Source organism: Balaenoptera ricei, chromosome 20 (assembly GCF_028023285.1).
Source record: "Balaenoptera ricei isolate mBalRic1 chromosome 20, mBalRic1.hap2, whole genome shotgun sequence".
Classification (NCBI taxonomy): Eukaryota; Metazoa; Chordata; class Mammalia; order Artiodactyla; family Balaenopteridae; genus Balaenoptera; species Balaenoptera ricei.
The window spans coordinates 53,937,330-53,960,793 of NC_082658.1; the positions used below are offsets into that span (position 1 = coordinate 53,937,330).

Here is a 23,464-nt window from a genome sequence, read left to right on the forward strand (position 1 = left end):
AAATATTTGAAATCCAGTGTGTATTTCACACTTATAGCACATCCCGGCCTCGACTAGCCATCTAGCCAGTGCTCAGTGGAATGGCCTCACAGGGCCAGTGGCTGCTGTCTTGGACAGTGCAGGCCTCGGTTAGAGGGATTTGTGTCCAAGTCCACGAAGCCCTTAATGGCAGAGAGTGAGGAGCTGGATTCATATTCAGGTCTCCCCGTCTTCCTGCTAAGCTGTTTACAAGTCTGCCTCTTCCCACAGAGACTTCTTCCAACTCCAACTTTCTGAAATTCTAATTCCCCCCCAACACGTGCATTCTACCCACACCTTTTGGGACTCATGGCTATTTCAGATCATTTCTTTTTCATGAGAAAAACTCAAGTTTTTTAATACACAGGGCATGACCATTTTGAAATAAATTGAGGGGTTTACACTCAGGACTTTTCTCATGAAATGGGCTAGTATAGGTGAGAAAATGTTAGTTGGAGTGCATCACCTGTCCTAAAGACATTTTGTGAAACCTGTTTTTGTTTTTGATTTTTTTGGCTGTGTTGGGTCTTCGTTGCTGTGCGCAGGCTTTCTCTAGTTGTGGCGAGCGGGGGCTACTCTTCGTGGCAGTGAGCGGGCTTCTCATTGCAGTGGCTTCTCTTGTTGCAGAGCATGGGCTCTAGGCACGCGGGCTTCAGTAGTTGTGGCATGCAGCCTCAGTAGTTGTGGCACGTGGGCTCAGTAGTTGTGGTGCACGGGCTTAGTTGCTCTGCAGCACGTGGGATCTTCCGGGGCCAGGGATTGAACCCATGTCCCCTGCATTGGCAGGTGGATTCATAACCACTGCGCCACCAGGGAAGCCCTGAAATGTGTTTTATTTATGTGAATATATGCGTAGCTATCGCACTGTAAATTCTACGTCTTAGAGGAACTTGGTTAAAGGGAAAAAAAAAAAAAAAAAGCAGATTCCTGAATAAACCCAAAGTCTCCAGAATTCCCTGTGACGGACAGTGAATGTAATTTCTGTCACCGAGTCCCCGGAAATGCGTTTTGGGGAAGTGAGAGTCAGAGCTGGGGTGGTGGTTGCTTTTAGACTGCTCTCCTACCCTGACACTACTCAGAATCGAGTGCCTTAGGCTACTGGAGGACTGAGTAAGAAGAAAGAAGCTGCCACTCCACCCTGCAACGTCTGCGTGGCCTCTGCTTCCCAGCCAGCTGCTTGACGCCCACGGCCAAAGGCAGGAGGAGAGCAGCGAGCCTGCCCAAGGTCGCGTGTCCAGGTGAGGTGCTTTAGAAGTAGAACGCCCAGTACTCGAATTTCAGACCCTGGATCCAAACCGCCTACTGCTCTGCATTAGAGGGGAAGTCTGCCAATGGCGGAGGAAAGAGGGGAAAAGGCCGGGGCATCGGTCGTTCAGTCGTATATTCTCAGATACGTATGGTGCGCCTACTGCGCTCCAGGCGATGTTCTAGGCAAGCTCACAGGCCAGTGTGGGAGACAGACAATGAACATCAAATAAGCCAACAGACAGCTGTTACAGTAAGAGTAGGCAGGCTCAGATGGAGGAAAAATGCATTTAGCATATTGATCATAACATGTTGCGGGGAGGCAGGGATGTCTGCCCCTCCCCCAACCCGGAACCCCGCCTGTTGACTCTTCCTAATTCCGAGAGAATGGGAGCTTTCGGTATGAGCTCTCAGCTTCCGGCCTCCACCCCAGTCTGGTTCCCCTGAGCAGCACAGCCCTCTCTCCACCCTTGTTCCCTTTTAAAAGTGGATCCTTCCATCTGGGCCCCTGAAGGTAGCTCCTGCTCTCTCTTCTATCCCTGTATTTCATTTTGTCCTCTTTCCTGACACCTTCACAGTATATAAACACGCTGACTCTCTGTATTTGAAACAAACAAGCTCACTTTCCTCCCTTCTTGAAATTCAGGCTTCCCTCGCCTTCTGGGCTTTCATCAGGCTGACCAGAGCTCCCTTTAAGCTGTTAGCAGAGGAGTGAATGAGATGCAGAGTCTGTCCTGAGGACAGGATGATTGAGGAGAAAGCGGGGGAGAGAGTGCAGGACACTAAGCTCTGGAGCGGGGAGCATCTGTGAAGCAGGGAGGGGCCCGACAAGCAGGGAGGACTATGGCCAGACAACAGGGTCTTCCTGGGTCTTGTTAGTCCTGCGGGAACTTCATTCCTATGTCATATTCGGTTATGACTATCCTCTAAGGACTCTGGATAGGGTTCTAGGATGCCCCTGCTCCTGCCAGCGCCCTGGAGAAGGAATCCTGAGGCTCCACTGAAGTCATTCACATCCTAGTAAAAATCAGCTCCTCTTCCTCAGTGTCTGCACACCCAGGCAAATGGGAAGTGGGGAGAGGAGGGAGCGTGGAACTTTGCTCTGAAGAGAGTGACTTGATGATGGGATTCCATCATCACTGTGACAAGCAAACAGGAGAGGTCTTTGGGTTCAAGGAGTCTTTTTTTTTTTTAATTAATTTATTTTATTTTTGGCTGCGTTGGGTCTTCGTTGCTACCTGCGGGCTCTTCTCTGGTTGCGGCGAGCGGGGGCTACTCTTTGTTGTGGTGCACGGGCTTCTCATTGTGGTGGCTTCTCTTGTTGCGGAGCACGGGCTCTAGGCGCGTGGGCTTCAGTAGTTGTGGCATGGGGGCTCAGTAGTTGTGGCTCGCGGGCTATAGAGCTCAGGCTCGGTAGTTGTGGCGCACGGGCTTAGTTGCTCCGCGGCATGTGGGATCTTCCCAGACCAGGGATCGAGCCCGAGTCCCCTACGCTGGCAGGCAGATTCTTAACCACTGCACCACCAGGGAAGCCCAAGGAGTCTTTTTCAGTGCTTTCATTCTACTCAACTGCTGTTGCTACTGCCTATGAATGTTGCAGGGAACAAGCCTCCAGCTTCCTCACCTGCCCCAGCTGGGGGCTCTGCAGGCTGGCTGGATGCAGTGTTCCTCCCCGAGGTCTGAGAGCCAACTGGAGTGCTTGTTAACAATGCTGACTCCCGAGCCCCACAACAGACCTACAAATCAGAACTGGGAGTAGAGTAGGGACATAGGACTCTGGTATCTGCATTTTCATACATTTCCCAAAGCTCTGGCTTGATGGTCACAATTTAGGGCCCTGGGTTCAGCTTCGGATTTTTCCACTTACTAGATCTGCGACCTTAGGCAAGTTAATTGAGCTCTTCTAAGCTTCTATTCTCTTATCTGTAAAATGGGATTATAATTATGACCTGCCTTATAGAGTGGTTGAGCTCATGGTAAAGTAGCACATAATGTATGTTACTTTTCTAAAATGCATTCTCATATTGAGGTTCTTATGATTTGGAACAAGTCACAGCTAAAAGCTGAGGTCTTGCCAATATTGGAATTTCTTGACCGAGGGTTCTGCTTTCAGTTCTGTTACGGTAAAATGGGGGTGATAAGAACACCCCCCAACACTAGGTTATAATAAGGATTAAATGATAACATGAATATCACTGGTTCTCAACATTGGCCTCCCATTAGAATCATCTGGAGAACTTTACTAAAACAAACAAACAAAACCCCAGTGGCCAGACCGCAGGTTGCGAACTTCCGATATTCCTCAAGTTCTTGCCCCAGCTCTGGGGCCACACTGGATCCTACCCTCTTCTGGTCTATACTGTACCATGGGCCCCCACTCTGGCTCACAGGGCCCTGCCTTATCTCTGAGTCCAAGTCCGGCCTTGAGAACCTTCATGTGACCTCAGACTTTTTGTTTTTTGGGCGTGGCCAGAGCTGGTCCAACCATGAACCATAGGTCAGCAGGTCCCAGGCCATGGGAGGGTGAGGAGCTGAGTCCACAGTACAGGTGAGGTGTCCTGGCTGCTGGGAGGAGGTCAGGGAGCTGCAGGGCCTGACCTCAGTCTTGCCAACTGGGGGAGCATCTGGTGGACACCATAAATGGAGGAAGGAAGAGTAAGAGAACTATGGGAGCTGCTTTTAGTTGTTAGCTATCAAGGGCCTTGGTGTGTCAGACCTCAGGGCAAGAGCTTGAGGAATAGCTGAAGTTCCCAACCTGCGGCCTGGCCACTGGGGTTTTGTTTGTTTGTTTTAGTAAAGTTCTCCAGATGATTCTAATGGGAGGCCAATGCTGAGAACCAGTGATATACATGTTATCACTTAATCCTTATTATAACCTGGTATTGGGGGTGTTCTTATTACCCCCATTTTACAGATAAAAAGAGAGAATTCAGAGATTAAGCAATTTGCTAAAGGCAACACAGCTAGTCTAAGACTAGATTTAACTAGTCTAGTTAACTAGACTAGTCTAAGTCTAGATTGACTAAGCTAAGATTGCAGCTCAGCTCTGTCTGATGCCAAAGTCTGTGCTCTTTTTACTCTGCCAGGCTGACACCAAGCTGATAAATGTTTCTTTTCATAAGAGACCCGTGTCTGTCCCCAGCCTTGTGGCAGGTCTCCACTGCTTCTTCACTGGGTCAGCAACATCGAGCACTCTGTGGTGGGCTTCTGGTCAAAGATGGCAGAATTATCACTGACTTTTTTTCCTTCTGGAGACATCAATAGAAGGCAAAAAAAATGAAATTTTAAAATGTGTAAACCCATGGAACAACTTTAACTAGAATCTTATTGCCGTGTGAGCATGAAGCGGTTCGTGTGGTGCCCCACTCACCCCAAGATGTCCACGTCCCAATTCCTGCAACCTGTGAATATGTCAGATTACATGGCAAAGGGGAACTAAGGTTGTAGGTGCAATTGAGGTTGCTAATCAGCTGACCTGGAGATGGGGTGATGATCCTGGATTATCCAGGTGAGCCTAATGTAATCACAAGAGTTCTTGTAAGTGGGAGAGGGAGGCAAGAGGAGGTCACATGTGGCCAGGGAAGAACTGTCAGAGAGATGCAACATTGCTGGCTTTGAATATGGAGGAAGGGGCCATGAGCCAAGGAACACAAGTGGCCTCCAGAAGCTGAAAAGAGCAAGGAAATGGCTTCTCTAGTGGAGCCTCCAGAAGGGACCCAACCCAGCCCATAGTTTGATTTTAGCCCAGTGGCATCATGCTGGCCTTCTGTCCTTCAGAACTATAAGATAATACTCTTGTGTTGTTTTAAGCCACTGCATCTGTGGTAATTTGTTGGAGCAGCCATAGCAAACAAGTACACTTTGTTTCTAATGACCGCTGCTGCCTGGGCTCCCGCCTCCCCCAGTGACATTTCAGTCCAATTCCGAAACTTTTAAGTTACTTTTGATTACTAAGCAGATTCATTTCAGTTTTAAAAATTTAGTCATGCTCATTTAAAAACTTCCGTCTTGGGACTTCCCGATGGTCCAGAGGTTAAGACTCCACGCTCCCAATGCAGGGGGCCCAGGTTCGATCCCCAGTCAGGGAACTAGATCCCACATGCTGCAGCTAAGTGCCCATGTGCCACAACTAAGACCCGGTGCAGCCAAATAAATAAAAATGAAAACTTCCTTCTTATCTTTGACTCAAAGCTCCACCCCTTTGCCCAATGAGGGGAGTAAAGAGAGGAGTGAGGGCTGTCTCAGCTCCTTAACTTCCCTGCATTTACTTCCCTGGTATGAGATTGAGGAGGAAAGACAGGGACAGACAGTTTTCCCCAGGAAGTCTCCCCTCACTGGGCCATTGCTGCTGATCAAGTTTGTGCTGTTGGGTGGAGACTCAACCCCTGGCCCTTGAGAGGTCCCTTGCGGTCCCTTGAGAGACTCAGCTGCATCTTTGGGCTGGCTGCCAGCATCCTCTCATGCAAACACCTCTTTGCCCCACACTTCAGTAGCTCTCAGGAGGTCTGCGCCCCACAACCTTATCTACTCCAGGCCTGGCAACACAGGTGGGATTCAGCTTCCATACCTTTCCAGGACCTGAACTTGACCATGCAGCCGTGACACACTCCCCACTGGCTGTACTCCCTGCCATCTCTCCCCAGAGCTCCTGTCCCCTCTCTGGGGACACCCTGGCTATTAAACTAGCCTGGTAGTCCAGAGAACATCTAACTGGGAATGGGATGTGGTTCTCGTGGGCCCCCTCTCTCAGCTGCATTCTTCCAAGAAGACAAGCTCTTCTTGGTTCTGTTGAAAAGGCCTCTGTCAGCAGTCCATGGGGAAGAGTGCTATTTCTCTGATCTTAGATTGTGGGGAACTTGGGACTTTCATTCTCAGCTGTGGGCCCTGATCATTCATTCTAGGGAACCCCTTGGGCCCTCACACCACCATATCACTACCACATCAGTGCTCCTTTCAAAGTAAGGTATCTTGACCCCCATTTGGCCTTTCCTTGATGATTTGGAGGCATCATGACTAACATCAACAGAGGAAGGCCCTGTGACACAGAGAGAAAGCGTTCCGCCCTCCCTCCTACCTGGGGCAGGTCATTTCACCTCTGTCTCAGGCCCCTGTCTAGAAAAGGCTATGGTGGTGAGCATGAAATGAGGTGAGCAATGAGAAAGCTCTTGCAGAATGCTTGGCGCACCGAACACATGCGAAACACCTGATGGCAATTCAAATCCATTCGATTTGTAAGAAAAAAACTGCAGAATGCTTACCATTCTGCATAGTTCTGAAAAGTGACCCATAGTTTCACTTTTTGACATCATCCTACTTCCTCTTTCTTCCCCAAGAATCTGATGAGAATAAAATTTCTTTGAACTTGAAATCTGAACAATGGGAAGCTATGCTATATGGTTAACTGGCCCTTTTTTCAATGTTATCAAAGTAAATGCAAAAGTTAAAAAATCAAGGAATTCAGAGGGTTTACAGTGAAAAGTCACAGCTGCCTGGTCCCCCACTTCCCTCCTCCTGTCCAGTCATACTCTTCAGATGCACAGCTTTTAACTCTATGTCTGGTATGTGTTTCTATAGCTCTAAAGAGTATGTTTATGTTTCTTGTTGGAGAAATCCTTCAAGAGTAAAAGAAAAAGACGAAGAGATAGAAAATATGAGGGGAAAATTAGACTAAGAACCAGGAGACATTTAAATAAGAGAAAAGAGAATGAGTGTCCATCAACAGATGAATGGATAAAGAAGATGTGGTACATATACACAATGGAATATTACTCAGCCATAAAAATGAATGAAATATCACCATTTGCAGCAACATGAATGGACCTAGAGATTATCATACTAAGTGAAGGAAGTCATACAGAGAAAGACAAATATTATGTGATATCACTTATATGTGGAATCTAAAAAAATAATACAAATGAACTTATTTACAAAACAGAAACAAACTCACAGACATAGAAAACAAACTTATGGCTACCAAAGGGGAAGGAGGAGAGGGATAAATTAGAAGTATGGGATTAACAGATACATACTACTAAATATGAAGTAGATAAACAACAAGGATTTACTGTATAGCACAGGGAACTATATTCAACATCTTGTAATAGCCTATAATGGAAAAGAATCTGAAAAAGAATATTTTATATATATATGTATATATATAAAACTGAATCACTTTGCTGTATACCTGAAACTAACAAAGTATTGTAAGTCAACTATAGTTCAATAAAAATAAATAAATAAGATAATGAGAAAATGGAGGGAAGAAATTTCTGTCCATCTGTCTATCTATCCATCCATCCATCCATCCATTCATCCATCATTCCATGTATCTATGTATCTATTTATCTAACTGGTTCCCTAGAGCTAAAGAAGGTAAGATTCCAATTTAGGTTTGTAGAACAAAGAGGCTGCCTTCTGATATGTGGCATCTTCTTAAGTCCAGTGCCCTTTAACCGCACTGGGCTCTGCACAACCAAATTTCACAGGCCCCCTGCTGAGAGCCAAGTTTCCATTCTCCACGGTCTTCCTTTTTCCCTTTGGTCTTCTTCCTCTCTTGCTTTCTTTTGTGCACCCTGAGAAGGTGATCTACAAGAAAACATCTGCTGAGTGCATGCTTTGTGGGGGTGATATCCCCGGTAGATGACACTTCACTCCCTTAAGAGTGAATCCCCAGCACATCTACCAACATCAATAAATGACAAAAACATAATGTTGAACAAAAAAGTAAGCTGCAGAATCACGTTTATAGAAGAGTACTAGTTACACGTGATTGGTTTACCACATATAACTTTCTGAATAGCCAAAGAACATTATATTGATCAAGCCAAACCTTCACAAAAGAAATGATGTTTGCAACTAAAACTCCAAATCGTTATATAACAACTTAATAAATGAAGACACTATGCCAGGAATACAAACACATGTTTAAATAGTAAGCCAAGTCATTAGGTCTTTGTAGTAATAATGGCTTTAGCAGCAGCCTAATTTGGCCCCTGTTCCTTGGCCCCCTGCCTGGGTCCCCACTGATGTTGTTAATAATAGCTCAAAAGCATGAATCAGAAATGGCAGTACATGAACATGCATGGGTGAGTTTCCATTGGCTAAATGGTGACACAGGAAGGTGATTCTCATTTAACCAGGACATGTCTGGATGTCTCCCAGGCCTCAAGAATCTTTTTTTTTTTTTTTTTGTCTGTGTTGGGTCTTCGTTGCTATGCACGGGCTTTCTCGAGTTGCGGCGAGTGGGGGCTGCTCTTTGTTGCGGTGCGCGGGCTTCTCATTGCAGTGGCTTCTCTTGGTGCAGAGCACGGCTTCTAGGTGCCCGGGCTTCAGTAGTTGTGGCTCGCGGGCTCCAGAGTGCAGGCTCAGTAGTTGTGGCGCATGGGCTTAGTTGCTCCACGGCATGTGGGATACTCCCGGGCCAGGGCTCGAACCCATGTCCCCTGCATTGGCAGGTGGATTCTTAACCACTGCACTACCAGGGAAGCCCCAAGAATCATTTTTATTTTAACATCCAAATGAACTAGCAAAGTGTCCATTCCACAGATGAGGGGAGCCCAGCCCCTCCCCAAGATCTCCCTGAATTCCTGGAGGTTACTCCTACGAGTCCATCCTGCAGCCTGCTCCCCACCGTCACTTGGAGCCTGGCAGCTGCTGTTCTACTTGCCTGTGTGTCATCCCTGGCTTGAAAAACCACTGCACACATGTCATTTCTCCCCAGGTTCTGTTCATACAAGCTTCTGTTGTCTAATTTTATTGAAGATTTGATGGGAAAAGACAATCACAGCACAGCATTTTACAGGCAACAATTGAAGACTGAATATTAGATGTAACTTTCCTACAAACGCATTGGTCATTTTCCACCAAGGGGACTTTCTACTGATGCTCCAACTTTCTGCTCTCTTCTTTTTTTTTTTCCCTAGCTTTACTGAGATGTAATTGACACATAACATTGCATAACTTAAAGGTGTACTACCTGTTGATTTGATACACTTACATACTGTATAATGATTACCCCCATAGTGTTAGCTAACACCTCCAATTGACACATAACATTGCATAACTTGAAGGTGTACTACCTGTTGATTTGATACACTTACATATTGTATAATGATTACCCCCATAGTGTTATAGCTAACACCTCCATCACGTCACACAATTACTCTTTCTTTCTTGTGGGGAGAACATTTAAGACCTACTCTCTTCGTGACCTCTCCCTCTGCTTTGACCCTCTTCCCAGACTCTCCTCCTCTCTAGTCAGCCAGGCTTTAGCCCCCAAGTTCCTGTTACTAATTCAGTTTGCTTTGCATCTTTACCTTCTCCCTCTGACCGTGCCTCACTCAGAGACCCAGCAAGATATTTTTCTAACCCCCACCTCAAAAAACAAAAAAGCTCTCAAAATTCTATCTCGCCTTTTATGAATTAAGTCTATGTTGCCCCTTTGATATAAAAACAACTGCAGAGGGGCTTCCCTGGTGGCACGGTGGTTGAGAGTCTGCCTGCCGGTGCAGGGGACACGGGTTCAAGCCCTAGTCTGGGAAGATCCCACATGCCACGGAGCAACTAGGCCCGTGAGCCACAACTACTGAGCCTGCGTGTCTGGAGCCTGTGCTCCGCAACAAGAGAGGCCGCAATTGTGAGAGGCCCACGCACCGCAATGAAGAGTGGCCCCCACTTGCCGCAACTGGAGAAAGCCCTCGCACAGAAACAAAGAACCAACACAGCCATAAATTAATTAATTAATTAATTAATTAATTAATTAAAAAAACAACTGCAGAGAGTTATTGCTTTAAATGGCATTTTCCCTTCCTGCTGCATGTTTAACAGTATAAGAAAGAACAGTGAATATGTCTACAGTTTCTAGAGTAACTAATAAGTACATGTCTTACCTCTAATCTTCGTAAATTCCCTGTGAGGTAGTAGACAGTATCATTCCCATATTGCAGATGAGGACACTGAGGCTTGGAGAAGGTTAAGTCACTTGCCTGAGGTCTCCCAGCTGCTAATCAGCAGGGTTTGACTGTGAACCAGTGCCTGCCTGGTCCCTAAGCAGATGCAGCTGCACAACATGGTAGATAACTGCCCCCACCGCCCCAGGAAGCCTTTCACTCATGCCTCATTCCTCTCTCTCCATTCTTCTCAGGATCCCATGGCAATGGATTGGTGGAGGGACAATTTCTGGATCATCTTGGCTGTGGCCATCATCTTTGTCTCCGTGGGCCTGAGCATCTTCCTGTTCTGTGTCTGTAGGCATCTGTTTAGACAAGGTAATGACCATCTCATTTGGGCAGGTGGAGGTAGGGGAGGGGAGAGGTGGTTATCAGTGTATTAGGGTTTCTTTAGGGCAAAAGATTAGTTCTGGGCCTGTATAGGCTGAACTCTGGATTTAGCATCATGCATTCTGGGTTTGAGTCCTAGCCCTGCCACTAATCTGTGTCTCTGGGCCTCAGTTTCCCCCTCTGCATAGTGAAGGGAGGGAGGTTACCTAATCTCCAAGAACTCTTCCAGCTCCAATGGTTTGGGTGAAAGCAGAATCTGTTTCAGGGCACACTGTGCACTAATGCTATCTCTCTTCAGTGTGGTTGCCAATCACAGCATCCTACCTCTGGAGCTTGAATGAGAGTACAAGTCCATGGAATGTCAAAAGCTGTCTTGATTCCAAACACGTCAAGTTGTATGCATGTTGTATACATGAAATACGTACAGCTTTTTGTATGGCAATCATTCCCCAATAAAGTGGTCTAAAAAAATGTCTTGAGGCATGAAAAATGGATTCATTCCATGATCAACAAGTTTGACCACTATGATTGCCTACTCTAAGACCATACTCTGAATTTTCTGGTATTACATCTGCCTCAGATAGAGGTTCTTAGCATTCTCAGACATAAATAAGCAGCTTCCTGGAGGATAAATGTAACTTTAGATGATCTACAAGTGGGTTTCTACTTTACCATTCATCTCCAGAAACATGAAACCCTTGATTCAATGGTGTGTTTTCTTGAGATCCTATCCCTTTACATAATGACCTAGGCCTGGAGTACACCTGGGGATGGTAAATACACTGAGAGGTACAGCCATCTTGCCCTGGGGTAACCTGGGCAGGCATCCCTCCATGATCAAGGCACTGTCCTCCCATTGCATCTGGACACAGCCTCAGAATCCTGCTGAACCAGTGCTGAAAGGTCAGGGCTGTTCAAGAAGTGAAAACTTTTGTCATTCTTCTCAATCTCTTTTTAGAGATAAGAAAATTAAGGTTCAGAGACAGGCAGATCCTTGGTTGAGGTCTCCTAGGAATTGGTAGCAGAGTTGGAACCAGAACGCAGGTTCACTGGGCTGCCTGTTCAATGTTCTTTCCCCTCCACCCCTTGATGGTAATTAGTCTTTTTTAATACAAAAGGTGTATTCTAGCCCCTAGTGTTCTCTATACATTTTTAAAACATTTCATTTTTAGATATGGACAAAAATATGATCCTGAACAAAATCTTTACCTATTCTCTATTAACTTGACCCACTCCTATTAACAAGCAGGTTATAATTAATAATAACTTACATGTCCAGCATATCACAGTTTACAAACTGCTTTTCCCATTCTTTATCTCATTTCCTCCCAACCATACTTTTGGCTATTCACTCGACCAGCATTTCTGAACGCCAGCTACGTGCTAGGTAGATATAGTACTAGGCAATGAGGAAACAGGCACAGCCTACACTGGATAGTGCCTAGGCTCTGTGGTCAGACGGCCTGGGTAAAACTCTGGCTCTAGGACTTCCCTGGTGGTCCAGTGGTTAAGAATCCACCTGCCAATGCAGGGGACACGGGTTTGATCCCTGCTCCGGGAAGATCCCACATGCCGTGGGCAACTAAGCCCACGAGCCACAACTACTGAGCCCGCATGCTGCAACTACTGAAGCCTGCGCACCTAGAGCCTGTGCTCCGCAAAAAGAGAAGCCACCATGAGGAGAAGCCCACGCACCACAACAAAGAGTAGCTCCCCCTTGTCGCAACTAGAGAAAGCCCGCATGCAGCAACGAAGACCCAGCGCAGCCAAAATAAAATAAAATAAAACAAAATGTAACTACATCTATAAAAAAAAATTCTGGCTCTATCACTTGTGAGCTCTGTGTCCCTAAGTCTGTTTCCTCTGGATGGTTCTTCTCCCACATGTCCTGAACCTGCCGGGTCTCTGATCTCTTCTAAACTCTAAAAATCACAAATTTTGATAATTCTTCCTAAATGAATACGCTTATTTGTTTCCTTAGGCAAGAAATGGGAAATTACCAAGCCCTTGAAACAAAAGCAGAGAGATGAAGAAACAATGTATGAGTAAGTGGGGGGGAACACTTCTGCTTTTTAATTTCAAGAACCACCTGTTCACTTCCATTCTTGCGCCCGCGCTAAGAATGTGTGCCTTAAATTCCAGGGAAATATCGTGTCTGCCAACTCTCCCCACTGTAAGGGGAGAGACCTCAGGGCTTTGGGGGTGCAGGGCACCACCTGGCTCTCTCTGCTCTCCAAGTCCTCCCAAGTCTCGTCTAGTTTGATAGAGGTCACGGGTCGGGCGCTGTGTTCTGGGCCCACCACTCAGGGTTAGGTTTACCCTTCTTTTCTTTAGCTGGATTACAAGTAGAGTCTTCTAAAAGCTATTGTGCTGAATAAAAATATGCCATTCGCGTTACTTTTGTATTTTCTGATATCTTGGAGGCTTTGTGATTGCTATCTCTGTCGGGGGTCCCCAAGACCACATTTAGGCTGGATTATTTGCTAGAAGGACTCACAGGACCCAGAAAAGGTTATATAGGTTATCACAGCGAAAGGATACTGATTAAACTCAGCAAAGGAAAAGGCACATAAGGTGGAGTCCAGGGCAGTTGTCCTCTTCCAGGGGAATCACACAGACCGCACTTAATTCTCCCAACACTGATGTGTGACAGCATGTGTGAAGCATTGCCAACCAGAGAAGCTCACCCAAACCTTGGTTTCTAGGGTTTTTATCAGGGCAAGTCACAAAGGCAAGGAGCGCCTGCATGACCTACTTTAGGTAATTCAGTCTCCTGTGGCCAAACTGATACAGAAAGACCCAGGGCCCCTGGCAAACACAGTAGGCATTCACCATCAGTCACATTGTTAGCATAAACTATCTGGCTAGCCCAAGGCCCCTTAATACAAAGACACTCTTATCAGGCAGGATATTCCAAGGGTTTAGAGATTATCTCCCAGAAGCTGGTCCAGGGCCAGTCCTTTCTTTAAAACGTATGCACAGGGAATTCCATGGCGGTCCACTGGTTGGGACTCTGCGCTTTCACTGCCGAGGGCCTGGATTCAATCTCTGGTCAGGGAACTAAGATTCTGCAAGCCACATGGTGTGGCCAAAAAAATTTTTAAGTAAAAATTAAAATAAATAAATAATGTTTCTTAAAAATACAAATAAATTAAAAAACAAAAATATAAAGTCATTCTAAAGTGACTTTCGTTGGGGCTCAAGGGATTCAGCAAATAACAGATCTCTTCCCCACCAATTCTGATCCCCTTGAGGAGTCAGACAAATGTATCCTGCAGTTAGGTAACCAAAATATTGCCTTTATTGAGGATAAAACCAGCATTGCAGAATGTGGCTCTTCTCCATGGCCAAGTTTGCTTCCTAATTCAAAACCAGGCAAACTTTCCTGCATGGTACATAGGCAGCCCTGGACAGCCTCAGGTCTCCCCTACAGGGCAGGGCCCTTTCTCTGAACAGCGAAGACTCAAGCAGAACATATGCTTTAGGCATTCAGGCCGGCTCTGGAGGAGAAAGTGAGAGAAGCTAGATTTTTCCCCAAGTCAGGTAAATGTCCCTCCTCTCCCGGGAAGAGCCATGGAGGGGTGGAGTGAGGTCACTGATGGCGCTCTAGCCACATGTCCCCTTCTCCACTCACCCCAGAAACGCTTCTGCATTCCAGGGGACTTAAGCACATACAGGAGGCCAAAACTCAGCTCAGAAGAATCTAGTACCAGTTTGGAAATCAGAGTACACAGAGGGGATGGGGTGTCTGGGTAAGGAAGCTTTCTTGGAGTCTATCTTTTTATTAAAACTTCTTACTGAAGTATAATATAAACAGAAAAGTACACATGGTAAGAGTACAACTCAATGAATTTCCACAAACTGAACAGAGCTGGTAGGTGACACCCAGATCAAGAAACAAAATTACCAGCTCCTCAGCCCCATATATTCCCTTTCAGCCATTAAACCCCAAGGATAACCACTACCTGAAATAGTATAGGCTCGTTTTTCCTTGTTTTTTATGCTTCATATACATGGAATTAGACAGTATGTGTTATTGGTGTTTAGCTTCTTCTGCTCAGCCTTTTTTTGTGAGATTCATTGTGTGTGGTCATAGATTGTTCATTCTTATTGCCATAGAGTATTCCACTGTGGGAGTGAACCATGATGAATTTATCCATTCTACTGCTGATGGGCATTTGGGTAGCGTCCAGTTTGGGGCTGTTATGAACGACGCTGCTATGAACGTTCTATAACGTATCTTTTGGTGATCAGAAGGATATATACCCAGTATTGCTGTCACATGGTGTGTGTACATTTAGCGTTAGGAGTACATCTGTTTTTCAAATCAAAATACACCTGGTGCTTACCTCCCCCTTCTAATCCAGCTCAGATGAACACAGGAAGATGAGCTCTAAGTTATAGTGCTTCAACTCCCTTCCCTCAAATCTAGCTGGTCCCTGGGCTAAAGGAAATGGTTTCTTTAGAGTGCCAGTTACAAATGGGATACAAGACCTAGAAAGGGAAGGAAATGCTTCCAGTTTTCAGGGATCAAGATTTGAATGTTCAACTCTATCCACTTTCCTTGATGTTTTCTTTTAAATCAGTAGGTGTGATCAAAACCAAACACTGACTCCTCTTCTTCCTCTCTTCCAGGAATGTTACCAATCATCTCTCAGTTCCATTACCCCCTCTGCCACCCAGGGGTGTGCTTTCTCCAGAAGTTGCCTGTGAGTGTATTTTGTTGATAACAGTCTCATTCAGGGTAGAATAATAAATTTATCTTGGTGTTTAGTCAGCTTGGGCTGCCCATAAAACAATAACATGGACAATGTGGCTTAAACAACAGTAATTTTCTCACAGTTCTGGAGGCTAGAAGTCCAAGATCAAGGTGCCAGCCAATCTGGTTTCTGGTGAGGACTCTTCCAGGCTTGCAGATGGCTGCCTTCTCCCTGTGTCCTCACATGGAGGGGAGAGAGCTCTCTGGTGTCTCTTCTTATAAGGACACTAATACTATTGGATCAGGGCCACACCCTTATGACCTTATTTAACCTTAATTACTTCCTTAGAGGCCCCATCTCTAAATACAACCACACTGGTGGTTAGAGCTTCACCATATGAATTTTGTGGGGACACACACATTCAGTCTATAACACTGGAATTTGCAGATGGCAGCAACCTGTTTTAAAGAGATGAACTAAGTTTTAAGGGGGTAGAATAAGTACCAATGCTTCCAATATTCAATGTGTGAATTCATATTCAAATTCCAGCTTGCAGCATGGGTATAAAGGAACACTGGGTCTCTCAGACATCCTATCAGAAAAAATCTGCCTGGTTCCCTTGACTGGAGTGTTCTTCCTTAAGCTGTATACAGAGCTGGCTTTACCGCACCTTTCAGGTGTCAGTTCAAATGTCACCACCTCAGAGAGGCCATTCCTGACCATCCTATATAAAGAAATCCTGCTAATTTTCCTTATGAGGCTTATGGCAATAATCCTAAATGGGCTTATTTAGTTATCCTTCATTTGTTCATTATCTATCTCCTCCATTATAATATAAACTCTAGGAAATAGGTGACTTTCTTGTCTTGTTCACCACTGTTTACCCACCACTAAGAACAGTGCCTGGAGCTTAGTAGGTAATGGATGAAAATGTTTTAACTGAATGGATAAATAATAATATTAGCTAACATTTATTGAGCAGGCACTGTGTGTCAGGTCCCATGCTAGGCACTTTATAGGTACTATCTCATTTAATCCTCTCAACACCTCTATGAGGCAGGTACATTATTATGTCCCTCTGACAGAAGAGGACACTGAGGCACAGAGAAGTTAAGCAACCTACTCATGGCCACACAGCTAGTGACTGCTGGACCCTGAAGATGAACTTGGATCTAACTGCAGATCTAATTTGTGTGAAATGAAATGGTGGTTGTTTTTCAGGTTCTCTTAGGAAAAGATGAGATTGCGGTGAGGCAGTTCCAGGCCCCACCACAGGTGGAGCTGAGCTGTTTCACTATCTTTTTCCTACCACTTTAGTCCATTTGCTATGTACCCATCCTCCACTAATTCCACCTTTTGAAAACACCACTGCCCACCTCCTTCTTAGCAGAGGGATGGTGGACATGAGCAATTATAGATAGTTCTGGAAAGCAGTGTAAGTCACTGTGAGGGACGTGCCCAAAAGGAAATACAGTTTGTATCACTTCCTTATGAGAATTAGTATCTATAAACACAACACTATTCATTTGGCTACTAGCTCTGGTCAGCTTCTTGTCTAAACTTCTGTTTCATGGTTCCTACTGCAGTGCAGTGAGGCAAAGAAACACGCCAGTCAAGATGTCTGACCAATATTTGCCACTTATTCACCTGGGTGAGCCTGAGACTGTGTCATGTCTGGGCTTTAGTTTTCTCTGTAAAATGGGGATCTGGTCCACCAGGAAGTGGGAGGATCACCGAAACCCATGAAAATCATGCAGAGCCACTTGGTCAAAAATATATAAACACACAATAGCTTTGCATTTAATACCTTTTTGTGTATTCTAGCCCCACAGGAAACCCCAAGTTGGCCACCAGCTGCATACTCATCAGTAAATAAAGTTAGAAATAAGAAGACAATGGCCGTCCCAAGCTATATTGAGCCTGAAGATGACTATGATGATGTTGATAACCCTGTACATACGGGAAACCATCGTCTTGAAACAACCGTTTCTTCTTTTTGACAAGCAGAAGAGGGTTCGTTCACACAGCTTATTTTAAACAGTCAAGAATGGTCGAACTTCAGTGGGTATCCGGGTCCGAAAGGCAGTGGTAATGGTACAGAGCTCTGTAAGATAAGCACCTCCTGAATTGTAGATGAAGAAGCGTCAGTGATCAGATAATTGCAGCCAGAGGAAAGACGCCCGTGCTCAGCTCTGAGGAGTCAGGCCTTGAGCTTCTGCTGAGCGAGGTTCCAGGCAGGGGACCACTGGGTTCCGCAGTCCCCACCCGAGGAAACGCTCAGTTCCCGGCACTCTTCCCCTGTTTGTGTGGTTCTAAGTGATCTTAAAACTTGGCGTTTGATTGTACAGAGCCTCCCATGCTCCTATCCCCAGCACAGCCCTCACCAAGCACATGTCTTGCCCCCCCACACCCCATCTCCCACACTGAGCGGCTATGGGTGGTAGTTACAGCTAAGCGCTCTTGTGTGCAAGCCACCCGTCATGCCTTGTGTGTCCTTCAAGGGTAGGGGAGTGTTTTTGTTCTTGTGGACCCTCCCCAAATACACGATCCCAAACCCCAGGGCCTCTCTATGATGTCAGCCAAACTGACCACAGAGACCCAAGTTCCCAGCCAGGGTTTTTCCACTGCTTGCCAGCTGCACCATAACAATCAACAAAGAACAGAAGTCACCTTCTGGACCACAGAACAGAAGTTACCCACAGAGGTGTTCATTTTGTATATTGGGGGAGCTACAGGGAAAGTAGGTTTCCCCAGGAAAAATCATGCTGAACAGGAAAGAAAGGGGTGATTACGTGATTAGATGAGAGTTCAGGGGGCTAAATACCCTCCTCCGATATTTTCATTACTGTTTCCTCCCTTGTGTAGAGTTCAAGGCAAACAGCGTCAAGCCCCTCCCTGCCAGATCCCTGTCCCCAAGCTGGGAGGCAGAAACTCCAATACAATATGCTGCAGCTAATGACATGCCCGGGGAGCTGGGCTGCTGTCCTGTTAAACAAGTGTCCTAAGGGGTCGCCGAGGCCCACGTCAGCTTTGGAGGCCCCTGAACATCATCGGTTCCTTCAGGTTGATCTGCTAGAGCCCGAGGACTTGACACTTTCTAACCAAACTCACAAGATGCTGACTTCTAAGCGACCCCTGGGAAATCCAGCTAACAGGCTTGCAGGGAGAGCACCATGAATGGTGGAAAGGTGACCCTTGGACTGAGCTCCTCCTCAAGAGATTGAAAATATGTTCCTGCCATATTTAAGCTTCCGCCCTCAACCACTGCAGGAGCAGTGGGGACGTGTCCTTCCTTCCCGGTTCTCTCTTTCTAGACTCCAAGGAAACTTCCAGCGTCTTATAATACCTCCTTTTAGGCCAGTGGTTCTCTAACTATGGCCTTAGGGAACTCTGGTATTCCGTGAGCCTAAGAGAGGACTCGTTTCTTAAATTACAGAAAAAAAAAGAAAAGAAGGCTAAAGGATAGAAGGGTTTCACATGTATGCTTTTCCCTTATAAATTGTCTGTAAACCATCCACATCTACGCCAAAAGTTAAAAGTAAATACCAGATACGTGTTAATTCCTTCTTGGTTTCTGGCCACCGCCATCACCTGGTTCTCCTCCTGCCTGACTGGCCTGTCTCCGCCTTATTTGCGAGCCTGCCTCCTTCTGAAGCCTCTCTTCAATGCCAGTCTTTCTCAGGGTCCTGTCCCTGTCCCCACCCTCATCTCGCTCCACACATTCATGAGTGACCTCACCTACACCCAGGGGCTCAGTTCCCCCTCTATTATGAAGACTTCCAATCGCAGACTCCAGCTGCGCTCTCTCCTCAGTTCCAGACCAAGTCGCCCCCAGGACATCTCCAGATGCCTCTCCCATAGGCCCCTCACAGTCAACATACGTTGAAAAGAACTGATTACCTATCCCCACTTCCAAACTTCTGGTGCTCTTCTATCTTCTTCATTGCTGAAGTCAGAAACTAGCATATGTCTGGAGTCCTTCTCCAGGGTTCCCCACTTTCTGTTGATTGTGCCTCTCAAGTAGCTCTCTGATCAGTCCATGTTCTCCTTGGATGTTCCTAGGTCATTGCCAGCACTTGCCAATGGAACTTCAACAGCCTCCCAATTGGTCTCCTGCCCCTGGCATCTCACCCTCCAATCCCCTTTCTACATGGCAGCCAGTGACTTTCTTAAATGAACATCTGACCACTTCATTCCCCTGCTTAAATCTCTTCTTTACCCATTATCATCAGAAAAAGCCCAAACTCCTTAACTCTTGGGTTACAAGATTTGTCAGGCTCTGGTCACTGGTTATCTCCTGCCAACGCTCTCCTTTCCCACCACCTTGCGGCTGCACTCCACCAGCTTTTTGCTCCATCCACTTCAAATGACTTTATCCGTGGCCTCTCTTGCCCCTGTGACTATGCACAGTACTGTCCCTTTGGTCTGGAACATTCTTCCCCACCTTACGATCCTTCCCATCTCTGCTTAGATCCTTACCTCACCACCCCGAATTTGGGTTTAGTGCCCTCTTAGAGGCTCCCCTCTCATAGCATTAGCTGTAGCTACCTGTTTACCTGTCTTTTCTCTCCACCAGACTGAAAGCAACATGAGGACAGGGACTGTGTCTCTCTCTTCCCCACTGTTTCTCTGTTCCTAGCACAGTGCCCAGGAACATTGTAGACGCTCAATAAATATGCTGAATGATGATCAACTGAATGAATGAATGAATGAATGAACTCCTCTGGGATCCCACTGCTCCCCCTGTACTTGGCCCTAAAGAAACACTTCTAGCTCTGCATTATAATTGCCTAGTTACTTTTCCATCCTCCTTCCTAATCTGGGGGTTCTTTGGGGTGAAAGCTATCTGGCTCACTGCTATATTCCCAGTGTCCATCTCAAACCCTGGTACATAGTAGGCACTTAATAAATACTTATTGAATGTTTATCATTAATGGAAAACCTACCAATTTGACAAAAACAAATTATTTTTCTCTGGGTGTGTGTAACTTGGTTGAGATTTTATACAGGGCACCTGTAATAAAACCATGTTTTCTGCCAACAGAGTTGTTTCCAGTTTGGATGATATAATTAGCTATATCAGGATTTCACAGGATCTTTCTTTTTTAATATTTATTTAGTTATTTATTTGGTTGCACCAGGTCTTAGTTGCATCACACGGGCTCCTTAGTTGCGGCTCCAGGGCTCCTTATTTGTGGCTCGCCGGCTCCTTCGTTGTGGCATGTTCTTAGTTGCGGCATGCATGTGGGATCTAGTTCCCTGACTAGGGATCGAACACGTTTTTTTTTTTTAAATAAATTTATTTATTTTTATTTTTGGCCACGTTGGGTCTTCGTTGCTGTGCGTGGGCTTTCTCTAGTTGCGGCGAGCAGGAGCTACTCTTCATTGCGGTGCACAGGCTTCTAATTGTGGTGGCTTCTCTTGCTTCGGAGCACGGGCTCTAGGCACGTGGGCTTCAGTAGTTGTGGCACACGGGCTCAGTAGTTGTGGCTCGCGGGCTCTAGAGCGTAGGCTCGGTAGTTGCAGCGCACGGGCTTAGTTGCTCCGTGGCATGTGGGATCTTCCCGACCCAGGGCTCGAACCCATGTCCCCTGCATTGGCAGGCGGATTCTTAACCACTGTGCTACCAGGGAAGACCCTGCCCAGGAGTGTTGGCTTTTGTTTAATGCCTCGCCATAATTATTAATAGCACCCCATTTCACTCTCAAAAGTGTCCTGGCTTGGATGATAAATTATACGTTCACTCTACTTAATCATGATCAGGTCAGTGTCTGCCCTCAACAGAGTGAGTGTTAAAAAGATATCTTTCAAATGAATGCATGAATGTGCAACCCTCCCTGGGTCTCATTTTCTTCTATCAGAAAAATAGCTGAATTAGATGATTTCTAAGTTCTTTACTGCTTGCAGTCATTCAAATAAAGTCAGTAATCCAAAAGGCTAAAACCAGCAGATTTAGTTTATCTTCCCCTCGAAAGGACACGCCATATAGAATTACACCTTCAAACATATTCACACCTGGATCAACAACTCTAGAGACCATTACCTGCTGGGAGTCTGGCTATTGACACAAATAGATACAGCAGATCTTCTTCTCAGCTGAAGACACAGTTCCCTCAGGTAGCCCCACTAGTAGCTGGATAATCTCCTAACAACAGACAAAAAACCAATTTCCATTTGCTCTTGTGATGTGCATTGCATCAACAGTATTATTACTGCTCAGACATGTCTCCTGAATTGTGCTTCAGTTTCTAACCTAGCCCATCCACCTTCTCTGTATGCTCTGTCATGGCCGTGTGGCAGAATGAAATCCCACCTAGGTTAACTCTTGGTTGCTGAAAACCTTCCACCATAAATAGACAGGTAGCAGTTGACTGTGGTCACACTGCATTTTACTAGAGTGGAGTGTACAAATCACTATCTGCAAAACCATTGTAAGAAACAGCCAATTAATATTGTTGCATCTTGGTCCTTCAACTGTAAAAGTCAGTTTGTATATTTACCCACATCTCATTGCCAAAATTTAAGGCAGTTAAAGTATTAGATCAACTACGCTTGTACAATTTGAATATTCTACAATCAAAAAAGCACCCTGAATTGCTTAAAATAAACTCTCACAAAATGACCTATGAACTAACAGCTTTTGAATTATTACTTTTCTAATATTAGATGCCTCAGCACTTTTTTACAAATTGAGTGTCAGTGGAATATGGCTTAGGTTTTAACTAAAACTGCAGAAGGTAGTATTTAAGAAAAATGAAATTCCCCTGATGGTAAAAAAAAAAAAAAAAAAAAGTTTATTTGCATAACTTGTACACATCTACCTCCCATGACGTGCCAAACAAAAATAAATTTTCCGATACTTTTAATGTTGACACTCTACAACACTATTCTCAGTGGCCAAGAAAAATTTCTTCCTCTAAGTACACTAAAAATAAAATTACCCTGAATTTCTCACTGTTGTTTAGAAAAAATATTCAATATTTCATATATTAAATCTCTATTGTATCATTAGCCTAGCTTAATAACAATTCTATGATTCTTTACAGTTTCATATTTGCCTGAAAACAAAAACAACAACGGTATACGGATTTTTTAAAAAGGTCAGGGCTTCCCTGGTGGTGCAGTGGTTGGGAGTCTGCCTGCTAATGCAGGGGACACGGGTTCGAGCCCTGGTCTGGGAGGATCCCACATGCCGCAGAGCGACTGGGCCCGTGAGCCACAACTACTGAGCCTGCACGTCTGGAGCCTGTGCTCCACCACAAGAGAGGCTGCGATAGTGAGAGGCCCGTGCACCGCGATGAAGAGTGGCCCCTGCTTGCCGCAACTAGAGAAAGCCCTCGCACAGAAACGAAGACCCAACACAGCCAAAAATAAATAAATAAATAAATTTTTAAAAAAAATTCCTATTAAAAAGGTCAGCTTTAGCCACTTCGGAGAGCAATTTGGCAACATCTAGCAAAATTAAAATTGTGGACATCCTATATGACCCAGCAACCCTACTTCAGAATACACACCCTAGAACGGTGGCTTTTGAACTTTTTGGTACCAGGTCTCCCTCATACTCTAAAAATGACTGAGAACACCAAAGAGATTCCATTTATGCAGAAGATACCTATTGATATTTACCTTATTGGAAAGTAAAAGCGAGAAAGACTTAAGATACTTATAAATTCATTTAAAATAACAATTCTTTCATATTAATGTAAATAAAATTTAATTAAAATAATTACATTTTCCCAAACCAAAAAAAAATTAGTGAGAAGAGTGGCATTGTGTTATGTTTTTTGTGAATCTCTTTAATGCCTGGCTTAATAAAAAATACCCAGATTCTCATATCTGATTCTTCAGTCAGTGTGTTGCAAATCAACATCATGTATCCTCTGGAAGGCTCCATGGTACATTCATGAGAGAGCAAGCATGAGTAAGGGCAAATAACATCTTAATATTATTTATAAAGATAGTTTCGCTCTCATGGCTCAGACCACACTTTGAGAACCACTGCCCAAGAGAAACTCAAGAACGTGTATAAAAATGTCCTTTCTAGTATTGTTCGTTGTAATACGAAAGTGGAACTTACATATCTGTTCATCTGCAGGGGACTACAAGGTCCATGGGGGCTGCACTATTGCTGCTTTGCTCACCCCCATATTTCCAGTGACCCACATGGTGGGTGCTCAGTAAGTATTTGTGTAAGGAGTGAAGGAAGTGACAGAGATACTGAGG

The 23,464-nt window shown here is 45.2% G+C and overlaps 1 protein-coding gene across 1 annotated transcript; it reads left to right on the top strand.

Annotated features, from left to right (window-relative positions):
• Positions 1-8,324: 8,324 nt before the first annotated feature.
• On the top strand, positions 8,325-17,241 carry SCIMP (SLP adaptor and CSK interacting membrane protein). Its single transcript, XM_059906432.1, has 5 exons — positions 8,325-8,348; positions 10,406-10,508; positions 12,523-12,586; positions 15,177-15,250; positions 17,066-17,241. The coding sequence occupies exons 1-5, from the start codon at positions 8,325-8,327 to the stop codon at positions 17,239-17,241; spliced, it is 441 nt and encodes a 146-aa protein (XP_059762415.1).
• Positions 17,242-23,464: the final 6,223 nt, after the last annotated feature.

Bases quoted from the DNA above. Each gene is read 5' to 3' on its own strand.
- SCIMP (XM_059906432.1), top strand. From the start codon at position 8,325: ATGGCAGTACATGAACATGCATGG. The intron at 10,509-12,522 runs GTAGGCATCTGT...TTGTTTCCTTAG, and splicing joins CATCTTCCTGTTCTGTGTCT to GCAAGAAATGGGAAATTACC. The intron at 15,251-17,065 runs GTGAGTGTATTT...TGTGTATTCTAG, and splicing joins GCTTTCTCCAGAAGTTGCCT to CCCCACAGGAAACCCCAAGT.